Source organism: Aotus nancymaae, unplaced genomic scaffold (genome assembly GCF_030222135.1).
Source record: "Aotus nancymaae isolate 86718 unplaced genomic scaffold, 86718_ANA_hifiasm-v0.15.2.pri h1tg000059l, whole genome shotgun sequence".
NCBI lineage: Eukaryota > Metazoa > Chordata > Mammalia > Primates > Aotidae > Aotus > Aotus nancymaae.
The window spans coordinates 33,703,323-33,727,869 of record NW_026988473.1 but is presented as its reverse complement, the minus strand read 5'-3'; the positions used below and the strand labels follow the sequence as shown (position 1 = coordinate 33,727,869).

The 24,547-nt window shown below is 36.2% G+C and overlaps 1 protein-coding gene across 1 annotated transcript in view; it reads right to left on the bottom strand.

The window, feature by feature from the left end:
* LGR4 (leucine rich repeat containing G protein-coupled receptor 4) overlaps nucleotides 1-24,547 on the bottom strand; it is a 104,484-nt gene that overhangs the window by 3,936 nt on the left and 76,001 nt on the right. The window contains exons 3-17 of the mRNA XM_021665100.2: nucleotides 22,984-23,055; nucleotides 21,642-21,713; nucleotides 14,948-15,163; nucleotides 14,075-14,146; nucleotides 12,269-12,337; nucleotides 11,016-11,087; nucleotides 10,761-10,832; nucleotides 10,382-10,450; nucleotides 8,771-8,842; nucleotides 7,287-7,352; nucleotides 6,431-6,502; nucleotides 4,150-4,221; nucleotides 3,725-3,850; nucleotides 2,447-2,562; nucleotides 1,785-1,868 (exon numbers count right to left, since the gene is read on the bottom strand). Of these exons, the coding sequence (XP_021520775.1) occupies nucleotides 1,785-1,868; nucleotides 2,447-2,562; nucleotides 3,725-3,850; nucleotides 4,150-4,221; nucleotides 6,431-6,502; nucleotides 7,287-7,352; nucleotides 8,771-8,842; nucleotides 10,382-10,450; nucleotides 10,761-10,832; nucleotides 11,016-11,087; nucleotides 12,269-12,337; nucleotides 14,075-14,146; nucleotides 14,948-15,163; nucleotides 21,642-21,713; nucleotides 22,984-23,055 (1,322 nt within the window). The remainder of the gene's footprint in view (nucleotides 1-1,784; nucleotides 1,869-2,446; nucleotides 2,563-3,724; nucleotides 3,851-4,149; nucleotides 4,222-6,430; nucleotides 6,503-7,286; nucleotides 7,353-8,770; nucleotides 8,843-10,381; nucleotides 10,451-10,760; nucleotides 10,833-11,015; nucleotides 11,088-12,268; nucleotides 12,338-14,074; nucleotides 14,147-14,947; nucleotides 15,164-21,641; nucleotides 21,714-22,983; nucleotides 23,056-24,547) is intronic.

Sequence of the window (24,547 nt, the reverse complement as noted above, 5' to 3'; positions counted from 1 at the left end):
TTCAAAGCATTTGATTGACCTGACAAAGGCCATTCAGTGAGATAATGTAGCTAGGACTATACCTCAGTGATGTTAACTCTTCGTACAAAGCTACGTACAATAAAATTCTGCATAATACAAACTAGCATTGCAAGAACTCATTCAGTTGCTGAACTGTATGTTCCAGTAACTAGTTGACATGCTAGTTTTGACAAAAATTACAACTCTTTTATTGAAAAATTAGAAAAGAAAAACAAGATTCTGACTATGAAACACAAGAAAACTATGTATTACAATTACCTAAAAAACATGTTTTATGAACTGTCATGAAAATGATATACTAATAAAACATTTTCAATTGTTAAGATATTCACAGACCTAAAAAGCCAGTTCTGCACCATTTATCTATCTTCCAATTATCGCAAGAAACTCTTATTTAAATTTCCTTTTAACTCCCTCTTCAGGAAATGCTAAGAGAAAGCTCATTATCACCTTTAACTCTGTTATCTAAACTCATCCTTCATGGAAGGAGGGGTAAGCTCATCGACCTGAGAGAACACGACACCTTTTGAGAACCCTTTTATGGGTGTGAAAAGTTACTTTTCCAAAAAAGCCTTAGAAGCAGCCTCAATCCAGTCCCTGTCTTTGGAAGCCTGTGGCATCCTCTGGTGCTAACAGAAGGATCCTAGCTTTCCTCTACTTCCTGCTTCTGCAGCAAGCACATCCGTGTCTCTGTGTTACTACAACTGAGTACGGGGAGGCAGGCCTGCAGAGTTCATCCCCACGGCAGCCCAAGGAGATGAGCTCAGACCAGCTTTCCTCCTGGCCAATCTCCAAGTTTAGGTTCAGGGTGGAAAAAATGGAAATGCTGCACATTCAAGTCCAGCTTCCCCTTTAAAAACCTGTTCCCTTCTCATTGGATCATCAGTTCTTTATGTACATTCTCTTTATGCACATGAACTCCAGTGGGACAAGTGAGTGAGCTGTACCTCAACCTTTACAAATTAATATAGATACTAACACACAATAAAATAAATTATATAAACTTAGATGATTCTTGCCAATCGCATTCACTTATCTGGTAACTTAAGAGCTTATTCTCTACACAAGAAAGTATTCATATAATACATAGGTAGCCCCTTAAGAAGCTCACAATTCAGTAGCAATCACTAGTGAATCCATAATACTTATAATTCTAAGTTATAAAATTAATGTCCAGTTTCTCATATGATAGTACATTAACAAAGGAATCTACTTTGTGTACACAATTTAACTAAAATATTTAAGCCTTTCTTTTACAGTACAATTATAAATACATCTTCTCTGGTAGATTGGGCAGACTATGACAATCGTGACCAAGTATGTGGTGTCAACTTAATAACTTTCTCAAGACTACAAAGTCAATGAAGTAAACGAGGGGAAAAAAGGAAGGGCAAGGTTACATTAAACACACACAGAGACACACACAGACACACACACACACAATCTTTACAGACTACTAACTTATAGAACTAGTCCCAGAGTTAGAGGAGCATTAAGAAAGTGCTTCCGAAATTCTAACGTGTATAACTCTCACCTCGGGGAGCTTGTTAATATGCAGATTCTGATTCAGTAGGTCTGGGCCTGAGATTCCACAAAAGATTCCTAAGCTGCTGGTTGTTACACAAAGCACAAATCAGAAGGCCTCACAAGAACCTCTAGTACCATCCCTATTACAGAAACCACATCTATACCCAGGAGATTTAGATATATTTGCCTAATGTTTGTTTAACATGAGTAACGGTGGCAAAATAGGCTGGGCATACCTGTTGAAGGTGTACAGTGGATAATTATTTGACTATGTTCTTCATTTTCAACAGTGCTTGTGACATTTGCTGCATCAGCGGTACCTGAACATATAACACAAAGTATGTTTAATTAAACCTTATACAACTCAAAAGAACCATATTTTCCTGCAATTTTCTCCGTATATAAGTTCTCCTTATAGAAGGCTCCATAACACATTAAGGATACTGATAGCATAGTGAATGCCATTGTTTCTTTTGGGTTTTGGTTTTTCTTAGAGACAAGTTCTTGGCTCTATTGCCCAGTCTGAAATGCAGTGGCACAATCATAGCTCACTGCAACCTCGAACTCCTGGGCTCAGCTCAAGGGATTCTCCACCTCAGCCTCCCAAGTAGTGGGGAATACAGGCACATGCCACTATATTCGACTAGTTTTAAAATTTAGCACAGAGACAGAGTCTCACTTTGTTCCCCAGGCTGATCTTGAACTCTTGGGCTTTAATGACTCTCCCACCTTGGCCTCCCTAAGTGCTGAGATTACAAGCATAAGCTACCACACCTGGCCAGAGAATGCCATTTTTCTCACAGATTTCCTATTATTCCTTCACAAAGTGATTATAATAACAGAAACTTTAATCGACGCCTTAAAGGAGTGTTCTATTTTCTAAAACTCATGCACTTGCCTTTCTCCTGTGCCACACCGTGGTCCTGGAGGCTTTTATCTTCTGTATTTAAATTTGCATAAGAGTCACAACCCCAAAATGCACAGCACTGATAAGCATATGGTACTGATAAAGACCTGGAAAAAAGTTGTAAAATCTACATTGAATAGCAACTTCACAGATACGGTTTTGTTTTGTAAAAGTATTTTAAACTTGAAAACCCCAGCCTACGAGTCAGAAAGATCTGTCATGTGCTTTAGGCTGGTCATTCATCCTCTCTGGGCCTCAGTTTCCTTATCTGTGACAACAGCTCTAGTATCAGATGACACCAAGGCTTTCTCCCTTTCTGTAAGATCTCTCTTAACAGTTGGATGTAAATCAAACTATGTTTAAAATTTAACAGCAGTACTGTAATTTAAAGTAATATCTATGACTCCTTTTATAAATGTATTAACTATGCTCAATTTATCATATGAAACTGATATTTTCACTTAAAATTAATGCCCCAGGTCATTTGTGACTTTATACCATTAAATAAATTTACTTTGTTTAAATAAATGGAATGAAAATATTTATTCTCTTCTTCAACAATAGTATTCTCTCTCTTTTGTTAGAGACAGGGTCTTGCTCTGTCACCCAGGCTACAGTGTAATGGTGCAATCACAGCTCACTGTAGCCTAGAACTCCCAGGCTCAAGTGATCCATTTCAGCCTCCCGAGTAGCTGGGACTAAAGGCAGGTGCCACCACATCCAGCTAATTTTTGTATTTTTTGTAGAGACAGGGTCTCAGCATGTTGTCTAGGCTGGTCTTGAATTCCTGGTGTCAAGTGATCCGCCCACCTTGGCCTTCCCCAAAGTGCTGGGATTACAGCGTGCACCACTGTGCTTGGCCTCATAACAATATTCTCAAGCGCTCTCTCTGCTGTATTTAATGCAGTCCTTCATAACTCTAAAATCTTCATGAAGTATTATAGCATTGTATCAGTTTTCTGCAGGTTCACATTTACATGGTTTCTGCCATCTTATTGCTAATGAAAAGTCCACTGTATTAAAAAAACACTCTGATGAATAGCTGTATTATCTCTTTGAGGCCATCAAGGGCTCCAGTTCACGGTCTTAAAACCTATGGAATAATGTTCATGTTCTATTTTTTACCAAATTTACAAAGATGGAGGTCGAAAATACCCTTAAATTACAGTCTATCAGAAAATCTGAGAACCACAGCAAAAAACCAGGACACTCTACAATTTTGGAGCCTACCATAACTTCAACAAAAAAGAAAAATAAGCAAAAACACACCTGAGGTTAACAAAGTCTTTTGCTGCTAAGGCTTCTTTCAGCTTGAAGTTCCCCACAAGTTTCAGTTGATTTAGCCCATTCAGGCCTTCCGTAGGAAAGGAAGTTAATTCATTGAAACTTACATCTCTAAAATATGAATGAGACTTCAAGTTAATGCCCAAGATGTAAATAACATAAAAACATCTGTACATGTATTCACAGCATAAATATTAGATCCCTAAGATGAAGTTCAAGTGGGGGTGCCAAAATGATAGGTGTAGCATGATTCTTGCCATTTGAGAAGATTTTACTATAAATACTAGCTTAGCATTTATACAAGGGAACAACTAAACAGAAAAATACTTTGATTTGACAATGTTAAAACAGATGCTCCCATAGCACTAGTTTACTACCTTCATGACATTACTGCATAATCATCTACTTACAAGTTAGTTATTGGCCCAAGTGTGGCAAAAGCTCTATTGTGAATTTCATGGATCAGGTTTCTACTCAGATCTCTGCAATTATAAGAGTAACATGTTAATCTTTCAAATAAACACTCAAAATGCCATTTAACTTAGACTATACGTTAAAATTAGAGGTAGTAACACAATATCGCTGATAATATAACAAAGGTCTTCAATCTCACCCAGCAACATTTTTTCCTGTTTATGTTGAATGCCTCTCCTTCACAACAGTCTATTTCTTGGAATATGTTCCATATAGCAGTAATTCTAGCTGGCATCTGTTTCAAAACAGTTGTGAATTTTCCCACTTTATCTTTCTGATATCAATTCAAAAATATAAATGATATAAACTTTGGTACTTCTAACTCGGTGAGGAAAAGCCCAGTTTCTGAAAAAGCTGAAAATAAAAACAGACTTTACATTATTTGCCTTCTCAAAGGTTAGTGATAAGGTCCCAAGAGAAGACAAACAATCAATATGCAAACAAGAGCATTCCAGGAGGGCTGGAGATACCCTTCTTTTCCTAAGCAGGAAATTGCATCAACAGTAGAGCCAGCTGTGTATTTAGGAACACACCCTGAGAAATTCTGATATTATAGAATTAATAAAACAGAAATAATCTACAAACACAATTATACGGAAACTCAAAGGAAATTTAAATATTGAATAAATTTACTCTGAGACACATCTCTTAGATAACAAAGAAACTCAATACACTTGGTTCCAAATCATGAAAAGACCAGCTTCTTATTGTCACTTAATCAGTATTCTTAAAGTGATGGCAACTAGGAGCCAGTCTTCTTCCCTATGACGGCCCAGGTTCACAGAAAGTTAGTCTACAACCTAAGATGATTCAGCAACCCAACTACCAATTAAATATTTTCTAATAGAGTGCACATTGTATTTCTTAAAAGGGATATTCAATATCTGTAATTTTACTTCACTGTCAATTTTTCAAACTTTTTCTGTAATAGAAAAATGTTGTTCTGGGCAAGGTAGCTCACACCTATAATCTAAACACTTTGGGAGGCCAAGGTGGATCACTGGAGCCCAGGAGTTTGAGACAAGCCTGGGCAACATAGGGAAACCTCGTCTCTACAAAAAAAAAATTAGCTGGGCATTGTGGTGTGCACCTGTAGTCCCCCCACTACTCAGGAGGCTGAGGTGGGAGGATAGCTTGAGCTCAGGAGTTGAAGGCTGCAGTGAGCTGTCACTGCACCACTGCATTCCAGCTTGAGTGACAGAGTGAGAGACCATGTCTCAAAAAATAGAAAAAAATGTTAATTAATTTAGTGTACTGTGTTTTCTGCACAAAAGTTCTAGGAATAGTGACTGACAAGGTTTCTCTCAGTCAGCTCTATATTCCCAAGTGCTTTTGAGGGTTCCTAGAACAAATATGTAGTCAAATTCAAATGATTTTTTAAATAAGTACTTCTGTGGTTTATGAGCTCTATTTGTCATGATAGATACTCTAGCGCAGGGGTCAGCAAACTTCTTCTGTAGAGGGCCAGATAGTAAATATTTTCGCCTTTGTGGGCCATATGCTCTCTGCTGCAAGTACTCAATTCTGCTATAGTGGGGTAAGAGCAACTTTAGACAGCACTTCAACAAAAGGCCTGGCAGTGTTCAATTAAACTTAATTGATAAACCAGGAAGCAGGCTGGATTTGGCCCATGGGCTATGGTCTGCCTACCCTTGCCCTAATGAATTGGCACACCTCACTATTATAACTTGAAAACAAACAAGCTACACTACATCACTTCAGTTATACACATTAGACATTTTTCTACTTGCCAATGTAAAATTAGCTAAAGTAAAAAATATTGAAAGTAGATTATAAAGTTGCAAGTCTAAAAATCTTGCAAAGTCTAAAATAATATTTTAGGTAAAGTCTAAAAATAATGTTTAACTGAACACAAATTATATCTTTTTTTGTTTTGTTTTTTTGAGACAGAGTTTCATTCTTGTTGTCCTACTGGAGTGCAATGGCACAATCTGTGCTCACTGCAACCTCCGCCTCCTGAGTTCAAGTGATTCTCCTGCCTCAGCCTCCCAAGTAGCTGGGATTACAGGCATGCACCACCATGCCTGGCTAATTTTTTGTATTTAGTAGAGACAGGGTTTTACCATGTTGGTCAGGCTATAATTAAAAATTATATCTTTAAATGTATCTAGTAACACAGTAACACAGAAATCATAACTATATATTAATTTAGTTTGGAAAAAATTTATTGTCTTTAATAATCATAGACAAACTTACAAAATCCTTAGAGATATCAGGCCTTGAAAGGTGACTTCCTTTATTTGGTAGATCTGATTACGCTGTAAAGAACTAAAGAAAAAAAGAAAAAGAAGAAAGAAGATGAAGATGGAGACAGGCAAAGAAGGAGGAGGAGGAGGAAGAGGAAAGATAAAGAGAAAGAGATACACAGAAAGAAAAAAGTTACTTTCTATTTTGACAAATAACATTATAACATTTCTTAGTTGAATTTTTCTAAGTTTTAATAACTATTCTTATGTAACAGTAATCTTGTTGAAAGAGAACTGCCCTTTTCTCATCTATGAAATTAGTTAGATTAATTGGTATTACATCCCATATTATACTGGGAATTAACTGATATGCTATCTAAACTGCCTATCAACCCCACTCAGGCATAAGAGATGGAAGATGATGCAAGGAGAAAAGAAACTAAAACAACACAACCATTACAAATACCACAGGAATAAAGTTACAGGATTAAGCAGATTTAAAATGGGAGAATTAATGCCTCCCTCTCCCCGTCTCCCAGCCAACTTCCACCAGAGCTGTCCAACATAGGACTTGATGGCTTCTGGCATTCATGTCTGATTTCCAGCAATAGCTGGACAAGTTTTTCTTTTCCATTTCTTTTAAATACACACCAACTTCACCCGCATGGTGTTTCATGGGACACCTGATACATAATACATGCTGGTTGCATGAACACATCTAGTTCAATTTGACATTTTATTTATGGGAACATCTGATTATCAGAATTTCTAAATTCTTACTATTAAATTCATCTATTAAAAATAGAAAATGCTCAACAAACTAACAACATACCACAGCAAAAAGAGTAAGTCAAAGACCAACTCACATTTCTTCTAGAGCATGGCAACCATTAAAACTTGGAAGGTCTCTTATATTGTTGTAAGACAAGTCCCTTAAAACAATGGAAATTAACAAATTAATGCTATGTTATCAGAATACTATATTAAAAGAGTGGTACTCAGAAGCATTGAAAGCAGAGCTAAGATCTGTAATAAAGAGATATGCCTGAATAAGAAAAGCAATTATTTTTTTCCTAAGACTCGTAAGCTTCTTGACTACCTCAGTGATACAATAAGCCTAAGATTTATAAAGTTCAAGTATATACTGTTGAACAGAGACACTATAAAATCTGTAAAAATACATTTATATAAAGTATATATATAAAGTAAAAACATAAATATGTAAAATTAAATATAGAAATATAGAAAACATAGAAAATATAGAAAATTTGTTTAAGTGGCAAAGCTAGTTTTTTTAAAAATTTGTATTTTTTCAATACTGTTTATGCCATAAACAACTTATTATATTCTTTTATTGAAAAACTCTAAGAGAAATGGTATGCTTATCAACATTTTAAAAAACATTTATATTACATCAAACACCAGAACTAGTTAACTCTCAGTCCCACTGCAGTTTTTTCTCAACAGTTATCATTGTGTTCAAGTCCGATATGCCACTATATCATTAAATTATAGTCATGACCCAAGTAACAGTTTTGGTCAATGACAGACACCATATACAATGATATGGTCCCATAAGAGTATAACACCATTAATCTGCTCCAACTTTTTTACATTTAGATAAACAAATACTTACCATTGTGTTACAATTGCCTATGGTATTCTGTACACTATCATGTTGTACAGGTTTGTAGGCTAGGAGCAACAGATTATATCATATAGCCTTGGTATATAGAAGAAATCACTGAAGCGCCCCCGACACATTTCTTAGAATGTATTCCCATTGTTAAGTGGACATATGACTTTACTTGCTTAATCAATCAGTCATTTATTTTGTTACTATCTCCCTCCACTGAATACTTATTAACAACTTAATAACTTAATTGTTTATTCTGGTGACATTTTTACATCCTTTATTTACTTTTAGTTTCTAGGTCAGCCTAAAGTTTTTAGGAAGCTATATGCTTTAGTTCATCACCGATTGAATAAAGATTTAGGCTCTGTTTAGGTTGCTGATGAAAGAGAGAAGAATATAAGGAGATATACCCCTGAAGAAACTAGAACAAAGACTCAGATGAGAAAAAATTAAGAAAGAACCTAGCTTGGTTTTACTTTGTTCAGAATAAAGTCACAAGTATATGATATATTCATAACCCTAAAACCTAATTCAAATGCACATTACCCACCATGGAGACAACTCAAACATCTGCTCCTTAACAAGAAGGGAGTAACTAAGAAGAAATTATACCTCAAAACCACCTTATGAAAGTAGATCCTTAAAAATAAAACTGGACATGTATAAATATATAAACAAAACGTATGAGGAAAAGGGAAGAAGAATCCAACTTACAAAGTCCTAAGCATCTTTTGTTCTTGACATAAATTATTAGGTATGCTGTTTATTTTTGTACCTGTTAAAGTCCTGCAGAAAAACATTATTCATGTAAGAAATAATTCAACTCAAGATAGTAAGCAAAATTTATTCCCATATGGAAAAATAATAGAAAAATAAGTGCTCATATATTTACATACGGACTAGATTCTATACCATGGCCTAATTACTCCTTAAAGTTAGGCAGCAGGAAAGTGAACTGATCCCCAATTCTGATATCATCTTCACAGTCAAAAACACATGTGACATGAGATGTTGATATTGTCCAGATGGGCTTGATTTCCCACATGGACCAAGAGGAAAACACTAATCCACAGTCACACAGTCTGATCACAGTTAATTGCAAGTTGTCACCTTCTTACACCCAAGACATTTGAAACCAACTTGCATCCTGCCCCGAAACCTTGTTTCTGTCTTTTCTTTCAGTTAACCTGGCTCAGCATTTGGAAATGTTCTCGTATTCCCCTCCCTTTCTATGCTCCCTTCTATCGTCTATCACCAGTTCCTGTTATTTCTTCCTCTGTTTTGTTTCTAGCATCTAATTCTTTCAGAGAAAGAGTGAAATGAGGCAGAGAGGGGTGGACGAATCTCAGACAGACCATGCTATTTGTCCTGGAACAAATCCAGTGATGGATTAAAGACCTGGGGCTCTCATAATTAAATGTGTTCATCCAGTCAGGTGGACTATTCCCACGGCTGCCTCACTGTTCTTACCCTCCTTTCCCCCCCATCTCTAGTCTCTATCTCCTTACCTTCCTCACATTACCTGCTCAAACATTCTCAACACCGCCAGCTGCCTTAAGAGTCAAGTTTAAACTCCTTACCTCAGTGCTTTCCAAGTTCTTTTTAAAAAAAAAATCTTGTCACATGTGACCATCGTAACATTTAAATGGCGTGCTGCAGTAAGACTCCTGTGGCTAGAGGCCCTAGCTGCCTCAGGCCCCACCTGGCTGTCTGCAGGGCTGAGGTCATCAAGATCTTAAGTGCACCTGTAAACCCATGCACAGACCACTCACTGGGAAACTGCCATAACCAAATGTCCAATGCCCAGTGTTTAAGGCTTGTCATTTTAAAATCTAATCCCAAACAATTCTCCGATTTCTCCATACCATCCCCATCCTATTATAAACATGCAATTCTAGCTATATTTGCTCATCTATATGCCATCTCTGAGAATACATTTGGTATTTCCAGTTTTACTAATCCTGCCTTAAATAAAAGACCCAGCTCTGGGAAACCTGACAGGATTCAAACATTCCATCTCCTCCGAGAAGCCTTCTGTGATAGTCTATATTGATTGCTCCTACTTTTAAATTCTGACTATTTTGGCACTTCATTATTGCCTTGTATTTTCTGTATACTTTTCAGATCTTATCTACATAATCGGCTCTACTCTGCCTAAGCTTACTGACCCCAAATTCAACATATTATTCTCCATGCATGATACGTACAAAGGGAAACTGGAGGAATCAGCATAAACCCATCATTGTTCCTAAAAGACCCTGGCACCCTGCTAGCTGTCCAGCAGTGTTATCTTCATGCAACCTCTCTTCAAAGGGCCACACTTACAGACTTTCCAAGTGGACAGTTCCAGTAAGATTGGGGAACTGCTGCACCATGCTTGCACCACGAATGACTCTTTAAGAAATTGAGAAAGACAAAGTAATTTTTAATTTTTTTTCGTATTTCATCTTTTAAACAGTTTAAAATTACAGTGCAACTAAAAATAAAAATAAAACTAGTTTCATCTCTTGAATGTTCTTGAATGTACTTGAAAGTGTGATAATTTGGCTGAGTGTTGACAAAAACAAGAACCATTAAAACTTCTGCCCAAGGAGGAAAAAAAATTTTAAAGATTTTGTTTTTTGGAGTTCCAGTAATAAATTCTTGTTTTCCATTAAAACAACTGTATAAATATTCAGGTTTATTTTTAAATTCACATACTTACAGGGAATGAAGATCAGATAAATTGTGAAATGCAGAGTTCCCCACAAAAGATAGAGGATTATCATACAAATGTCTGTGAAAATACCCAAAAAAAGCAAAATTTTCACATGTTCACAAGCACTCTAATATTAAATCTATGTTCACAATGTACACATATCTAAAAGCCTGAATTTTCATTCTTTATCCAGATGTTTGGCAAGCTACAGACATAGCTTCACATAATTATACATTAAAAGAAACTTTCAGAAATACTTACATGGTTCTTAAGAGTGGATTTCCATCAAATGCTCCATCAGGGATAACAGAAATAGAATTACTATGAAATCCTCTAGAAAGATAGGAGAAAAGTATTTTGAAATGCATTATCCTCTTGTGAAATAAAACTCAAGTATCTACTGCTATTTAGCATTATATAAATTATAATGATAATGACTACATGAAAATTTTTAAACATAGGAAATCTAAAATTTTATCTTATCTTTTTCAGTATCATACCTAATTCTTTTTTTAACCCACTGCTTAGCCTGGTATGTATCAGATCCCTCATATGCATTTATCTGTTGCTTCATCATAAAAAAAAGCTTTAGACCAAGAGAAACAGGTGTTCTAACCTCAAAATCTCTCTCACTGTAGCCTGTATTTAGTCTCTTGGCAATGCCTCTTAGAATGTTCACCATTAACTAGCTCACAGCACACAGTCCCTATTGTGCCATATATAGTCACTATCTCTACTCATCCAAAATGTTCCCTCAGGCTGGGCACAGTGGCTCACACCTATAATCCCAGCACTTTGAGGGGATCACTTGAGCCCAGGAGTTTGAGACCAGCCTGGGCAACATGATGAAACCCTATCTCTAGAAAAAAATTAAAAATTAGCTGAGTGTGGTGGCACATGCCTACAGTCCCAGCTACCCAGGAAGCTAAAGTGGGAGGGATCACCTAAGCCTGGGAGGTCAAGGCTGCAGTGAGTTGTGATCACACCACTGCATCATGGCACTCCAGCCTGGGCAACACAGTGAGACCCTGTCTCAAAACAAACAAACAAAAACAAAAATGCTCCCTCTCCTTTGTTTAAATATTTTTATTCTTTCAAGTCTAGTCAAACTCCTTTCCTTTGGTGATGCTTTCTGCAGTGACTCCAAGCTTCAACTAGGTATTCTTCTGGAATGATTTATTTATCCTATCCATTCAGCATTGATTTCTACCTAGAAACAGCTACCTGTATTAACATGGTCAGCTTCCCCAGTGAGACTAAGACTACAAGCTCCTTAAAGGCAGAAATTGTACATCAGGACTTTTTGTTTTACTAGCATTTAACCCTATGCAGCAATCTATACTCAAAATCATCTGTGCCATCGAACACAATCTAATTTGTATGATTATTTGTGTTTGTGGGCATGTATTATGATTATATGTAATGGAACAAGATATTCTAAAATCTCATTGTTGGAACATTGAATGGTGAGTTTCAGGGATATGAAGGCATAAAGAGAATGAAGCAATACTCACAGCTCTTTTAAGCTAGGAAGGGCTTTAATAGCCTGAGGAAACTCCCCCAAGTTATTATAATTCAAGTCCCTAGAAAAAATGGGTGAAAATATATCAAAATATTGAATAGTGGTCACAATTCATAAGGGATTTTGTTACAGATATATAGATACATATATTTAATTACATCCTCTGTATGGTAATCTTCCTTTACCAACCATATTGTTATTTAAAAGCCATGTCGGAGTTTAACTGAATTTACACTTTTTCTTACAATACCGAATAGAGAAAAATCATTTTTCTTCTGTGATGTTTTTAGGTCAACAAACTTACAAATTCAAAGAATTTTCAGAATCATGTATTACTGATGCATTAAATATATAAATCATCTGAATAGTATTTCTCTGGAAATTCATCCTAGAATATAATTAATTGAATAGCCATTTGTAAATGACATAGCATGAAACTGAGGTTTCCATTTGGAGTTCACAGTGGCTTCCTGAAATTCTGGTATAAGAGCAGGTGACCTCAGTTCCACAACAGCATGATGACCTGAGATAAGAATAATCAGAAGGATCAGGGTAGATTCACACAACTGTTGTCCTTCATGCAGGTTACGAATTACTGAGAATTTTATATTAGTTAGGAGAAAGTTAAGTCATAGTGATCTGTACTAAAAGCGTCTTAGTTTTGAGAGTGTTTAAATTTCTTTTAACATGAAGAGTACATTGGCATATGATTAGCATGATTGATTTCAGAATGAAAGTAAAATAAAATTATAAGCTCAGCTCCTTTGAGACATATTTTGTTTTCCTTTTCCTTTTTTTTTAACATGGAAAAAAATGGCAAATAAAAATTTAACTCAGAAGAGGTTTAATTTTAACATAAATGAAATAGTGTACATGGCCCAGGATTAGGAAACCTATTCAATCCTTTATAACACTAAAACTCACACACTTAGCAAAGGAGATCTGAGTTTGGAACTATCTTCTACAAGATCTTCAACTTTCAAATATCCATTGATGTTTCCTATCCTCTAATTTAGATAGGAAAGTGAATTAATAGAGTCCTAAAAGATTTTAAGTCTTCTCATTAACTGATAGTTAACCAGAAAATTCAGTGGAATAAAATACTACAAACCCTGAGCATTCCAATCAGGCTTTACTCACCCATGTAATTGGGACCTTCTCTGAATCATTTACTCATCACAATAGCAAAAATTACATATCTTTGAATAAAGGCAATAAAGGCAACTAATATATGCTAAAACAACAAAAATAAAGATCCTTCTCTCAATTATACACAGCTGCACAATGATTTTACTTATATAGTGGTGCAATGTACAGTTGAAACAGCCAGAGGTTCCAAACACTTTAGCTAGTGGAAACAACAGAAGTACTGTAGCAAAATATAAACTCTTCATTTGTTACACGTGAAATCAGATATAGTATTCAAACCCAGTGTTAACAATTAGTAAGGCAACTGAGGTCATGGAAAAAACAAAACTACCCAGAATTCATTTTAGAAGTTTCTAAGTCCCAAAACTGTCATACATTTAACAAAACCAACATTTCTGGAAGGGTATAAATCTTTGTAGATTGAGCCGTTTTGAATGTGTATTGTTTGGAGGAAAATATGCAATTCATACTTTCCCATTTTTAGTGATGAGCTTAGATTAGTATTCATAATTGTGTGCTTTAGTCAGCTATCAAAGTGAATTAATAAGAAGCTGAATTCAAGGCCAATACTTTTTTCTTTTTCTGCAATGAAGTACAAAATTGCACTTTAAATATTACAATGCAGTTGCCAAAATATGAATATACTTACAAGGTCTCCAGGTTATCTAGTCCATCAAAACAATGTTGACTCAGGCTTTTAATTTTATTGTTATGAAGATGTCTATGAGAAAAAAAAGCATAACATGACTTTTCCATCTCCCATTGGCAACTATTATCACTGTTTAATACGTCTAAATTGGTGTGTGAAGGAATGATGTAGCTAAACATATCAACAGTTGATCATAGAAAACAAGTGGTATTGGGTAATTATCTCTTGCTATGTACACTGCACAGACTCACTGAACATAGACTACCCCATGGAAAGAGAAAGTATCTGTAATGGAAATAAGGTACAGACATGGAAGATTATTTACTATTTATTCATATCAAAATAAAGTTTTGATTGGCTCTTAATTATATGAAGCAAAATTTGATGAGCTCTCCTACTGAGGACATGAGGGCAATGGTGTGGAGGAAGTGTGTAGTTTACACCAGTGAGATCTCTAACAGATTTTAAAAGAAGCGCTACTCTGTTATGTCTTGGAAGATTAAAAACACAAGTGGAAAACATGAAATAACGCTGGGACTAACTTCTATGGACATCTCAAAGTGATTTCCCTTCTTTTAACATTGAATACACTGCTGGGACACAAGCAAAAGTGGTATGAATATGTGCTGAATGACCCAATTTCTTCTCATGATCACAACTGGCCATTTATCTGAGGGATTCAGCAATTATTATCAGCTATTAATTTTTTAAATTCTCCTATTCTGTTTAGTCTTGTACAAAAGCATCTCCCTCAAGCACTAACTATTCAGGAGCATAATCAGCAAGGTACTTTTATAATAACCTGTCAGAAGAAACCTGTTTTTGTACCCCAATTAATACAAATATATGGAATTAAAGGGGATAGATACTTACAGAACTACCAGGCTTGAAAGGTTGGTAAATGCAAAGTCAGGGATGCTTGAGATCTTGTTGAGAGCCAGGGTCAGCGCCTGTAGGGTGGGCAGATTGCTGAGGGGGTGCACAGGCACCTCCGTCAAGCTGTTGTCATCCAGCCACAGATGCCGTAACTGAACAAGCCCTTCAAAACTGTCCTCGGGGACTGAGGTAATATGGTTGGCATCTAAACGCCTGACAGAAACAGAAACAACCATGTTCAGTAACAAATTCTAGTGAAATGAGTCAGTCGAGGTCTCACAACTCTCAAAGCTTTCAAAACAAAAAGGACTTATAAAAATGACCATCTTTAATTTCACTGGAAGTCCTCATAAAATCTAATAACATTTTCATGACCAGTATATGAAAGTCAGTTCTTTCTCTTCGTTCATAAGAATGGCATGTATCCAAATCTATATTCTTCAACTATCTTTGGCTAAGAAGTAACTTTATAGCAGAAAGATATATTTAAAAAAAACTCACAAAGTTCATATTGAAATTATGTTTCTGAGCATAAGTATCAGACATACAAAAAAAAAAGAAGAAACTACACTGACCAAATAAGCTACTTTACTTCCAACGTTACATTATAACTAATATTAGACATTAAATTTAGTTGTTACTGATTCTGTGCCAAAGGAAAATATTAGAAAATACTTAGAATTTGTTTATAACAACAAAGAATTTCAATAGATTTTCAATCATCATTTTTACCTCTAAGCAAGTCAAAAATGTAAGTGTCATGTACAGGCAAAGCAACTTTTTCCTATTCTCTTAGCAGTTAAGTGCTTTTGAAAAATTAGTTTGCCAAAATTAACAGTTATTAAGAAAAGTTCAAATTATCTGTTGGAAAAATTAAGCAGCTCCTTGAATCAATGTTACTGTGGCTTTAAAGCTTCTTCAATTTTTCCAAAAATTTTGGAATTAAGAACATCTTACTAATAGGATTACTCATACTTAAAATTAAGTCCCCATATGAAAATCAGGAAACTAAGTCCTACGTATTATTGTTGGCATAACCAGATGTAATTGTTGGAATAATTGCTTTTCAACAATCTGGTATTAATATGATGAGGGACACTATGTGCCAGGCAAATCACAGCTTTCCTCACAAATTCCTTGTTGATGTATCTTCATCATTTACATTCATGCCTCACAGCCTTGGACCTCTTTGTGAAAATTACAGAACACAAAAAAAACTGATTAAAAATCCAAAATGACAGCATCTTTTTAAAGAAACAGTTTGACAAATTTCAAGTTCAGGAAATTCTGAGTTTTAGAGTGGTTTTTGTACCTCCTGTTTCCTTACACTGTTCCAGCTTCAGTTCCTGCCATAATTGTCCCTTTCCACCATAGTCAGGTTCTGGGTCCCTGGTCCCAATTAACTGCTCCCAGCCCCAGATGCATTTTCCCTTCCTAGTGACAGATCAGCAGGGATTAAAGACCACTGGTCATGGTGAGTATCTGATGGAAGCTTTGTTTCTTTTTTTTTTTTTTTTTTTTTTTTTTTTTGAGACGGAGTCTCGCTCTTGTTACCCAGGCTGGAGTGCAATGGCGCGATCTCGGCTCACCGCAACCTCCGCCTCCTGGGTTCAGGCAATTCTCCTGCCTCAGCCTCCTGAGTAGCTGGGATTACAGGCACGCGCCACCATGCCCAGCTAATTTTTTTTTTTGTATTAATAGAGACGAGGTTTCACAATGTTGACCAGGATGGTCTCGATCTCTCGACCTCGTGATCCACCCGCCTCGGCCTCCCAAAGTGCTGGGATTACAGGCTTGAGCCACCGCGCCCGGCCTGGAAGCTTTGTTTCTAATAGAGTCAAGATAACTGAAAGAACACTTAAAAAGGGAGAGCTTAGGAGCAGCTGCCTTAAGAATCTACCTAGAAACACACATTTTTAGACTTGTTCATTTTTGAGGCTTTCTAGAACTTACCCTGATACAGGCAACTTTTACATAACAGACTGGCAAAGTACTGGCTACAGAGCTGTTTAGAATATTTGCTTTAATGAGCAGATAGGAATGTGTTCAAACACGTGCACACGCACAAACACACACACACACACATGCACACACTCCTCGTGGAACTTTTCCATTCTTAGGAAGGAAGAGGCTTAAACATATAATCACACAATTAAGCATATTATATAAATAAATAATGTAACTAAATTATACTTGTAGATAACTTAATTACCTGCAATTCATTCAACACATTTAAATTGAGCATCTTGTTAGGCAGAAAGGATAAACTAGTCAAAGGCAAGAGACCTGTCTTTAGGAGACTGATATTCCAGTGGAGGAGGTGACATACAAGTTGCAAAATGATAATGGAGTACTTTAAAAGTACCTCTGGAGTAGATAAACAAGACACTGAGATTAAAGAATGAAGGACTCTGAGGAGGAGGGTTGCTACTCAAAATGCATTTTGCCAAGAAAAGTATTTCTAAGAAGGTGACAGGTTTTTTTCTGTCCTGCATTGCAGAGGTCAGATCCTTTTTTTTTTTTTTATTGCAATTTAGGTTTTGGGGCATAGGTACACACATGGCAGTGTGATTTGCTGCCTTCCTCCCCATCACCTATATCTGGCATTTCTCCCCATGCAATCTCTCCCCAACTCCCCACTCCCTGCTGTCCCTCCCCTATTTCCCCTTGACAGACCCCAGTGTGTGATGCTCCCCTCCCTGTGTCCATTGATTATAGATTGGACAGGGAAAATGTGGCACATATACACCATGGAATACTATGCAACCATAAAAAACGATGAGTTCGTGTCCTTTGTAGGGACATGGATGAACCTGGAAACCATCATTCTCAGAAGGTGACATTTAAAGTGAGACCTAAAGAATAAACAAGAATGAGTCGAAACAGGAGCTGGGCAAGGAGTGTTTTAGGCAAAGAAAAGAGGCAGGGCAGAGACCCAGTAGGAGAAACCAACTTGGTATGATCCAGCAACTCCCAGAAAACAAGAGTGATTAAAACGCAGGAGTAGGGGAGTAGAGGGCCCAAGGAGACAGCTGGGGATGCGAACAGGGTCCACATTCCATGAGTCTCTATAGGCCAGGTAAGGGGTTGGGGTTGCATTTTCGTTACAAATTGAAGTTCCTTAGTGTTACTGCAGTTGAAAAGTTTAAATTATTTATCATATTGATGATAATGTATATTCATATTCAATATAATAGTATGCAATGCACCTCCAAATATCTACAATACCTCCATTGATACAGAAAATACTATAATAAGTAAAGTTGTCAGTACCTTTTTAATATAAATTCAGTACCTTATACAACCTTTAAACTCCTTTGAATTCTGTGTCATCAAAGAAAAAGGATGGCCTTAACTTATTTCTAGAAAACTAGGTGAGTTTTGAGCTAAGACAGTAATGAAACTATCGTCTATACAAAACAGCATTAAGTACAATAATAAAATAGCATAATACAACAATAAAAGCACGGACACAATTTTCTCTGTACTAAAAATTTCCAAAAATTTTGAAGTCACACCTAAGTAGGGATTAAAGAAGTATGGAAAAATGAAACTCTTAAATAAGAGGTTTAATGAGAAAAACGATTTGTGGTGACTGAAATGGTTAATCCTTATCCCTTAATTCATATGTGGGTGTGGTAAGGCACCCATAAAAGTGAAGAGTCTGTACTTATACTGAGACCAGTGCTTCAGAGCACTGTTTCAGTGTGGCTTTGTAGCAATGACCTATGCTATTAGTATTCATCCTAACTAATAGATGAAGAAAATACTATAATTTTTTAAGTAAATGCCGAAAAGCATCAGATATCTCACAAAGTGGAAAGAGTATGAGGGTTTATTCAAGGTATTTTACGATTTAAACTCCATGTGGTAAGAGATAAACTACTGCTTTATGTAGGCACAGTTTTATTGTTAAACAGTGAATGACATCCACTCAATTTCTTTGTTATTTTTGTCTGGAAAACATGCTTCTATTCCCTATTCTCAAAAGGCTATTTTACAATTACCTGAGAGTCACGTGTTTTTAAATTTCTTGTCTAAACAAACTACAGTAACAAAATAGTATTAATTGCAGATATTTAACTGTTGAAAGTCTTTGTTATCAATAAACACCTGTATAATCAAAAGATCTCCTTTCTCTCTGTTCTAACTTACCAATAATGTAAATGTTGTGAATATATTTTAAAACTGAGAAAAACCTAGGAAATTTAATCTTTGAGATCTTTTAACGTTCAATAAAAATGTAATCTGATGTTAAAAAATTTCTAGTGGAGATAATTATGACATGTCACTTTAATAGCCCGCTAAGGTAATGCTTTAGTCTTTTCGGCTTTATGGGAGGCAATTATGCAAGCTTTTTATTAGTATCAACAATTGGCTTTCTGATTTTATAAGTCATTATCAAACATACACTTGCATCAAACCACTTGTGGTCAATTTCAATCCCTAATGAACTTTGCTTCTTTTAAGCACTATTCAAAACCACAATGAAATCTTTCATGTAATTCAGATCTGAAGAACAGATTTTCAAAATGACTCAAGTGCTGATAAGACTGTTTTACACCATGACAAAACTTCAATTGTATCTAACTTCACCACTGCACCCACTCTGCTAACAAACGCATGAACATTTCCTTCTTAAATAAAACAGGCCAGACACATAGCAGTACCTTGTGTTCCTGCTATCTATGAAAACATCCCAATGCCTTTAAAAAAAGTTTGTTTTACCTCCACTCTATATACTCATCCCAATTTTGGAGATAATTTAAACTAAGCAATTTTCTCCATGAATGATAAATAAGCACAGTATGCTTTTTTTTAAAACATGAGAGTGAAACCTACGATTTCTGTGAAAAATACTCCTTTAAATCATCTACATTACCAATAAATGTCTCTCGTACTTTAATGTACTTATTGACCACAAATTAGAGAGAATATTTGTATGTTTTCTGGGTAATTTTTCTGTTCTAAAGTTGCAAATGAGATTTTAGTCTTCTCTTTTTTAGCCTGTAAACTAGACAAAATAATTGAGTATTTTGATTATTAAATCTTGCAAAATGACAATTCAATATGAAAGTCTTGAAGTAAAATAAATTCTTAAGAAGCAAAAGAAAATAAGAACTATTTAAAATGCCTGATGAATTCAGGTCCAAGAGAGGTCAGATGACTCCCCCTGTGTACATCCATCTGAGGTGAGAGAGTGTGTGAAGTCAGCCAAGTAACATTTCTATAAGGGAACTCATTCTCATTCCCATTGATTCATTGTGTGTGTGTGTGTGTGTGTGTGTGTGTGTGTGTGTGTGTGTGTAGAGACAGGGTTTCACTATATTGGCCAAGCTAGTCTCTAACTCCTGACCATGGTGATCTGCCCGCCTTGGCCTCCCACAGTGCTGGGATTACAGGCGTGAGCCACCATGCCCAGCTCCCACTGATTCAATTTTAAAGTCTTCTCAGAACCTTCCCAATTAGCTGTGGTGAAAAATCCTTATATTCCTAACTTACCATTTTAGTGAAGGGAGCTATTTAATACAGAACACCTTAAATTAAACTTCCTTTTAAACCAGGAACTAAATGGCCAACACCCTGGATACTCCTTGTTTATGGGTTAGATACAGTTTAAAGTTTAATTTTACAGCATGTATTTTTATTAGTAGTATATATTTTTAGTTTCACATTCATTGCTCATTAACTACTAGAATATCTAATCTAAAATCAAATGGTAATCCATACTTTATAATTTGCAGGGATGTCTCTTTGGTGTAGTTAAAAACGGCTTTATGTTAGCAAATTGATGGGACAAGCAGCTTGGTCATTTTCATCCTGTTTTCCAACTTGTGTGCATTTCCTACTATTTGCAGTTATTTCAAAGTATAATACAAAATCTAAGAGACAGATTAGTATACAAATATGTGATGTCGCTAAAATGCAATTTTATACCAGCACGCATAGCGGGATTAACTATTAACATTTTTTATTCAGAGTGCTTCTAGGGAGATTATTTAAAATTAGACTTCTGAATTCTACCTTTAAAAAGAAAACAGCATTACTTCTAGAATACAGCCTAGGGATCTGCATTTTAGCAATCTTCCCCTAGTGAGTCTGTTGCAAAGCGTGGTCAAACTACCACACTTACAGAAACTTCGCCCCAGAGTTCCATTGTATTTGGTATTTAGGACATGAAGTGAGGCAATGCAAATTTGTATTCACTATTCTAGTAGAAGCTAATGAAGTTCCTTGTTTTGAAGAATACTTTTTCATTTTTTCCGGGAAGTTCTCTTCACCAAATTGAGGAATTATAATCAATTTGTTCTGATTACCATTACCATGTGAAACAGAAACCTCTTTGTGGCTGTTTCTTGACAGTCAAGGCACAAGACACGAAAACTTCTGTACACACATAACTGGTTCCAAAGAGGTGCTGATCACCAGCTGTGCACAAGTTCATGGAAGTACACTCAGCAGTGAATACCTAGTAGCTTTCTCTCAGCCTTTAAGACAAGAGAAAAGGTAAACAGAACCTCCTTCTCCTTCACCAAAGGACATTTTGATAATACTGACTAGCTATCTCTCTTTTTATCTGGGATGAAAGGATAAATCTCTTCTTTCCTTAGGATTCCAGTTCTTTACACCTTTAACAGCCAGAGTAGTCTCTTGGTAAGTCAAAAATGCAGGAAACCAAGAAGTTACTTACAAAGATTGCAAAGCACTCAGCCCTCGAATGGCTTCACTGGGTACTGTTTTCAACTGATTGTTCTGGAGCGTTCTGAAAGAAATTTTTGGTTAGTGAATAACAAGTAATTGTTACCATTTTTTCTTAGAAAACCTCAAAGCCTTTTTTTGTTTTCCAAAAAATATTTCCAAAGGGAAAATGGGGAGGTAGAGGTAGAAAGCATCTAAGACAAGAGAATTGCAAAACTTCAAGGAGCACTTGCTGTAAAGCCAGAAGGGAAATCTATACTGCTATCCCAAGCCATGCTAGAACACAGACTTGCTGGGTAATCCACATTTCCAAGGGTGGTTTTGTTCCTGGTAATTAAGGCACTCTAGTTAATGTACATCACCCTGGGTACCATTAGTTAATGTTAATTAGAAGCTATAACAAGTTAACTGGGAGGTATAATAAGCAAATCCGCAGGAATTCCTAATGCCTTTTCAAATTGGAATAAAGCAGAGCCCAGCAACATGGGCATCAGGTAAAGCCAATTTTGCCAAGCAGATGGCAGATCCCAAGCTCTTAAGAACAGCAGCAATGTCCTCAATGCATGTGGGACCAGAAGAGAAACAGAGCTTTGATCATCTACTAGTTAGGGCCTGCCGAATAAAGGCATAGATCCATACTGAAAATGAAATCCTTTTGATTTTTTGCCTAAAGCCATTCCTGTCACATTAATAAAATGACTGCCTGACATGAATCATAACCACAGAATGGAAGAGGTAAAGGTCCCACCTAGCTCACTGAACCAGAGAGGTCTAATGACCTGCTGAAGGTCATCCAGCACGGTAGTGGCAGAAGTAGGGGCAGTCAGTTCACCTGTTTCCTAATCTGCCACACTCCAGGCTCCTGACCACTGCCAGGAATTTATTTCCTCATCCTTCACTGGCAATATAAATTGTAGGCATGTGAATGCCCTTTAGCTCTAAATTTATTTTAACATTTGGAGCACTTGTAAGCCTTTTTCCTTTTTAGGGTCAGGTAATTCAAAATTCTTATTGCTATAAAATAAGTAGAAACAAAACCCTACCAGTAAAACTTAAGTATGGGTTTGATTCAATGCATTAGCCACCCAAAAAGCCTAACATTCAACTGTAGTATACTGGAGGTCAGAAAGCCTATTATTTAGGTTTTACCTTTTGTTATCCAGACGCAGGGTTGCCTAAATCAACCTCTAGCCTCCTACACTACCCACTGGCCACTTCTTAAATCTTTTAATCCTGAACTAAAAGAAACTGTGCTTCACCTAGTTCCAAGCATGTTGACTATGCAGAAAGAAAATACACAGCCAGCTGTGAAACTCTAAAATTGCATTACTTACAGAACTTTGAGTTCTTTCAACCCAGACAAGGCCTTTGGGTGGATAAAAGAAAGGTCGTTGCCAGCCAATTGTCTAGAAAAAAAAAAAAAAGCAGTAAGAAAAAAATAGTCACTCAGACTTAAAATCAGAACTTACAAAAACCTACTCTGTGATTAAAGCTCTACGTTAAACATTTCAAGTCTATCTGACATTAAACATGGACTTAAACCCTTGGTAAAATGATCCTGAGAGTCTTCCAATGAGATAAATGTCTCTAGAATTTTTTTTAAGTCCCAATACAATAATTTAAGCAGGCACATTTTTATTCTGGTGAGGTCAAGCAAGCCAAAACACATTAAACCAAATTAAGTTTGCTATTCATGGTCACTCTGCAGCTTGCAGTGTTTTCTAAGGGCCTCATAAATACAAGACTACTGGTCAGCAGGCAAGAGTGTTTATACAGATTAGAGCAAACCAGTCTGTCAAGGAAGAATGCTTTTGGGAGGCAAGTCAGCCTGTTATCTCTGCATAACTAAGGGCAGCATATCCCATGCAAAAGAGAGGCAAAAAGTGTGAGTCATTGCAAGCATAACTTTCTAAACAATGGCCTGTATCTTTTTTTTCTGAAATAAACAGGTTTTCCTAAAGAAATTTTGACATGACAAATTCAAAGTGGTGATAAGAGTAGAATAAGGAAAGGATAAGAATTCTTCGGATCCTTTTGTAAGAAATCTGGGTACCCAATTCATACAGAGCCCTACTTTTCCTCCCATTTCTCTGGGCATAGAGAAACAGAAGAAAAAGTTGAACAGAGGACATCAGGGAGAAGAATCAGGAAGCAGGGCAGTGATTCACATAAGTTAACTTGTAGACAGGTGAAGTGAAGAAATGTTTTCAAATGTGTACTCAAAAATGATGGTTCTGTGTTCATATGATCAAAGACAGAACTATTCTGGGTCCTGGTTCTGTCAGGGACACTCTCCTAACAGCTAGATTCTGTAACTATGTATACATATTTTAAAGTTCTCTTCCACACATCTTGGCACCACATAGTCACCAAGTCCTCCTTTAAAATTCCTCTGTTAAAATTTATAATTAAATTTTTTAATTTTAAAAATTTATAAAACTTAACATTGATAATCCCTCCTTTAAAAGGGATGTAATTCCACTATTCTTCCTATTCCCTCCCTAAAAACCCTGCACCCCTGAGTCTTATTCATCAATTCATTCATTCACTACAAAGTTTAATTCATTCATTTAAAAATATAAGTACTTACTAAGTGCCAGACATACAACATCTTTAAGTTCCCCCCCTTCTAATCTGTTCCACTTATATATCCTGATTTTAGGGATACATGAAAGATACTTTACCAGCCTTAAAATCTGAAGTCACTGTGGCCCGAAGCTCTTTTAGATGCATTGTTTTCTCTTGAAATGGTGTTCCAGTTATTAATAAAATGCAAATTGCCCTGGGAAGTGTAATCCTTACCTAGCATTAACATAGAGACGATTGCACTGAAGATGGGGGGACGGGAAGGAGACAAGAAAGCGAACAGCCAAAAGACCAAGAAACCAAAGGGGTAAG